Genomic DNA, 4185 nt, shown 5'->3' on the forward strand with positions numbered 1-4185 from the left:
TAGTGGGCTGTACAAAAGAAGGCCCACGAGTCCGTGACGCGGAGTCCATCTCGCGGTGGGTCGCGCCTCCACGCACGCACGCACGCACGCAGCCGTGGAGCTCTCCTCCTCCACCTCCTCCTCATCCCGCGCCCATGGCCGCCGCCGCCGCCTCCACGCCGCCGTCCTGAGCCCAGACCCGCCTCATTTACCCCAACCCGAGAGGCCCAGCGCGCGCCGAGGTCGTTACTGCCCCCCGGCGCCTCGGGATCGAGCGGGATCAGATGCTATCCCTCGGCGCCATCCGCAAGCTCTGCGCCGCGTTCGACGCCGTCGCGCTCACCGTCATCGCGGCCGGGCTCTCCCGCTCCTCGCACCACCCGTACTCAGTGTACGCGCACTCCTCCCAGCCGGACTTCCCCACTATCGCCTCCTGCCGCGCCGCCGTCGCCAGCTCCAAGTGGCGGCGCCGCCAGCCCTCCACCGCCGCTGCGGCGCCGGCGGCCAAGGGGTCCGCGGGCGTCGAGCCCTCCGTACTGATGAAGATCAAGGATGAGAGGGACCCGGTGCGGCTGTACGAGCTGTTCAAGGTCAATGCGCACAACCGCCTCCTGATCGAGAACCGGTTCGCGTTCGAGGACGCGGTGTCGCGCCTGGCAGGTGCTCGACGGAATGATCTCGTCGAGGAGATACTCGAGCAGCACAAGGCGCTGCCCCAGGGGAGGCGGGAGGGGTTCATGGTGAGGATCATAGGTCTATACGGCAAGGCAAGGATGCCAGAGCACGCACTGCGCACGTTCCGTGAGATGGGGTTGTATGGATGCCCGCGCACAGCCAAGTCACTCAATGCCACAATGAAGGTGCTATTGCGAGCGCGGCTGTTTGATGAAGTCCTGCAGTTGTTTGAGGGTTCAGAGTCATACGGGGTTGAGTTGGATGACATTTCTTACAATACAGTGGTGAAAATGATGTGTGACATGGGGGAGCTGCGTGCGGCATATCGGGTTATGCAGGAAATGGAGAAGGCAGGTGTGAGACCGGACGTCATCACATACACAACGCTGATGGATGCATTCTATAAGTCTGGTCAGCGTGAGATCGGGGATGGTCTGTGGAATCTCATGAGGTTGAGGGGTTGCATGCCAACACTTGCCAGTTACAATGTGAGGATCCAGTTCTTGGTTTACATGAGAAGGGGCTGGCAAGCAAATGCTCTGGTGAGGAAAATGTATGCATCAGGCATAAGGCCAGATGAGATCACATATAATCTAGTTATTAAGGGTTTTTTCGTTATTGGTGAGCATGAGATGGCTAAGACAGTATTTGCTGCGATGCATGGGAGGGGATGTAAGCCAAATGCTAAGGTTTACCAGACAATGGTGCATTACCTTTGTGAGAGAAGGGAGTTTGATTTGGCATTCAGGCTGTGCAAAGACAGCATGGAGACGAACTGGTTTCCAAGTGTTGATACCATTAACCAACTGCTAAAAGGCCTCATGTCAATTTCAAAGGACAGCAATGCAAGAGAGATAATGAAATTGCTAATAGGAAGAAAATCTTCCTATTCAAATGATGAAGTCAAAAACTTCCAGGATATATTGTCGCTTGGGAAGGCCAGAAGATAATTTGAGTATGTGACTGCTGGATGGAATTCTTTCCTGTAAGTCCACCACATGTAATTGTAAGGCTGGTGTTCACATTCTTTCATTTATTTTCTTTTTGCAGCTGAATGGCAATACTCAGATAGAAATGTTCAGCTGTTTAATAGTAGTTCATCTAACTAAGATAAGAACATCCATCTCTTATAGAAATATCAATAATCAGGCAGGCTCTCAAGGAGAAATGTAGTATTTGTTGTACTTTTGTCATTGGCTAAATACTTGCAATTTCTAACAGATTGTATTTGAAATCTTCTAACACAGGAAAGTTCTAGAAAATACCTGTGATTAATATGCTAAAACAAAGAAATATTATGTGCATAATTTCAAGCTATTCGGTCAATGAACTTCTGAAAAAAAGCTATACATAGAATACTTTGTACTATTTATTTCCTGGTAAGCATATTCTTTAGTTACTATCTGTAAAAGTGTTTCTAACTGCAGATTGATGATTATTTTGGTATTGGTGAGTAGGCATAGAAAACTATCAAATCCTCTAAGTTGTTTTTGCTTTGACAAGCAATAGATAAGTTACATTAACCATATGAACTCACATTATGCCTTTTTAATGGAAAGTTCTTTGCTCCTGTCACCTGTTGATAATTGCGGCAGCTTTTAAGTTCTAATAATTGCTGCTTTTCTTTTCTTTTGATTTCTTTTGAAAGCTTCCCACTAGTAATCTCAGGACATAGTTCTGCATTAAGTTGGGATTGTGTAACGTAAATGAATAGTTGAAGCTATTCAATTGTGATAAAAGTATATTTGAACATATGTTCTTAAAACATATGACAAGTGTGACTTTCAAAATTTCAAATGATTCATCATCTACAAACAAACTTTGAGATACATAGGTCCTTGGGAGCTTAGACATGGCAATTATGGTAGCTATGTCCCTTCCACGGATTCTTTCAGTTCAATGTGATTGATGATAGTGGTCCCTCTCACAATAGTGCTTTTCATTTGCAGTTAGAACTTGGTTGGCACTCGTGCCATGCCTGACTGAATGCAAAAACAGCAAGAAAAATAATGTTGGAATACAGAACAGCAGAAGCTACAAGGAATAGTATTTTGGACAAGTGGGCATTCAAGCAGCATTGTTATCAGAATCAATTGATGACACAAGGTAAGACAGAATTGTGTTACTGACAAGTCGAATGACATATCCAGTATTCCAGTTACTGAAATATTGGCAATAGTATCGTTGTTGCATCTATTGCTCATATATTCTGTTATTCTTCAAACCAAGCAAAGTCAATGGTTCTCTATTACTCATCCATGTTATATCTTTGTTGTTTCTCTTTTGTAAAACTTCATAGAGAAATCGAATAATTGAACTAAGAGTTCCCTTTGCTTATTCTTACAGACTCATCTTTTCGCTTCTGCTTATGCTTATAAGCTAAAATTGAAATTTTTAGTATTAAATTTAGAGTTGATTTTGATTTTTTTATTGTAGTTTATTTTTCAGCCATTGCTTTCAGATCGCTAAGAACATATATATATATAAGTTTTATTCACAAATTATTTTTCGTTTGCAAATATGTTGTTTCGCTTTGTGCAGCATTGCAACTTTTGCTCTAGGATTACAAATTTAATTACTTATCCTTTCCCCTGTGTACAGGCAGACATTTTGTTGACAGTTCCATTTGTTCCGTTGGCTAGAGCATCGAAGAAAAACAAACATATAGATCAATCACGGCAAAGCAATTTTTTTCTCGGCTTAGTAAGAGATGAACAATATTTACCTCAAAATTTTGGTACATGTACAATCATAGAGTAGCATATGGATATGGATCAGTCAGTACAGAGCAAGTTCGTTATCAGATTTGCAGATGGAGCATCCAGCGTGTGTTGAGCTACGTGCCTGAGGAAGTGTCTGAAGATCCCCTGAAATCTCGATGCATTTTGCCTAACTAGGAATGACTGGCATTGTTTCTGAACGTGCCCGGGAGGGAAAAGAAACGTACGGAATAATATTGAAAATAGATTTACTGAAGATTTTTTAGTCCAAGCCTGGGAATCTACCATTGACAGGTAGCATAGCCATTAACTCGGTGATACTTGTGTATTAATATGTTCACTTCACTACACCCTTTTCAAGTTCATTTCACTACACATGTAAATTTACACGATTACTTTCAGTCTTTTGTTACATTCATTAATTATAATAAAATATTATCCGGTGCTCCAGTTTCTCCTTGTATTACTTCAGTCTCTGTTGAAATGTTGAATTATTGATATTTTTTTAATTCTTGGCTTTTTACTTGTTGTTCATATTTACTCCCTTGTGTTATAAATATATGATGTTTTGGAAAATATGGTTAAAGTCATGCACTGAAGATTTGTACCCCATATTTTCGCTTCTGCTTATGCTTATGATACTTTTTTATTCTTGGCTTGATACTTATTGTTCATATTTACTCCCTTTTGCATTGAAGACTAAAAAAAAAAGTCAAATGCCATATTAATTTGTGTGCTATGAATGCGATTTTCTCTTCAAGGAAATAGCGGTTCCTTTTGTTTTGAAGAATTAAACATGTTAAGTTGTAGT

The 4185-nt window shown here is 42.3% G+C and overlaps 1 protein-coding gene across 2 annotated transcripts; it reads left to right on the plus strand.

Moving 5' to 3' along the window:
* Positions 1 to 263: 263 nt before the first annotated feature.
* Positions 264 to 3824, plus strand: LOC102702030 (pentatricopeptide repeat-containing protein At1g80150, mitochondrial). 2 transcript variants are annotated; one of them, XM_006659482.3, is made up of 3 exons: positions 264 to 1639; positions 2604 to 2760; positions 3256 to 3824. In XM_006659482.3, exon 1 carries the CDS (start codon positions 264 to 266, stop codon positions 1602 to 1604), a length of 1341 nt encoding a protein of 446 aa, XP_006659545.2. In that variant the 3' UTR covers positions 1605 to 1639; positions 2604 to 2760; positions 3256 to 3824. The 2 variants fall into 2 exon arrangements, with proteins under 2 accessions (XP_006659545.2, XP_015695783.2); XM_015840297.2 differs by having other exon boundaries at positions 264 to 1660; positions 3256 to 3306.
* The last annotated feature ends 361 nt before the right edge of the window (positions 3825 to 4185 follow it).

The sequence above is a fragment of the Oryza brachyantha genome, chromosome 8 (genome assembly GCF_000231095.2).
Source record: "Oryza brachyantha chromosome 8, ObraRS2, whole genome shotgun sequence".
NCBI lineage: Eukaryota > Viridiplantae > Streptophyta > Magnoliopsida > Poales > Poaceae > Oryza > Oryza brachyantha.

What these genes read in the sequence shown, in the direction of transcription:
- LOC102702030 (XM_006659482.3), top strand. Translation starts at nt 264, where the DNA reads ATGCTATCCCTCGGCGCCATCCGCAAGCTCTGCGCCGCGTTCGACGCC.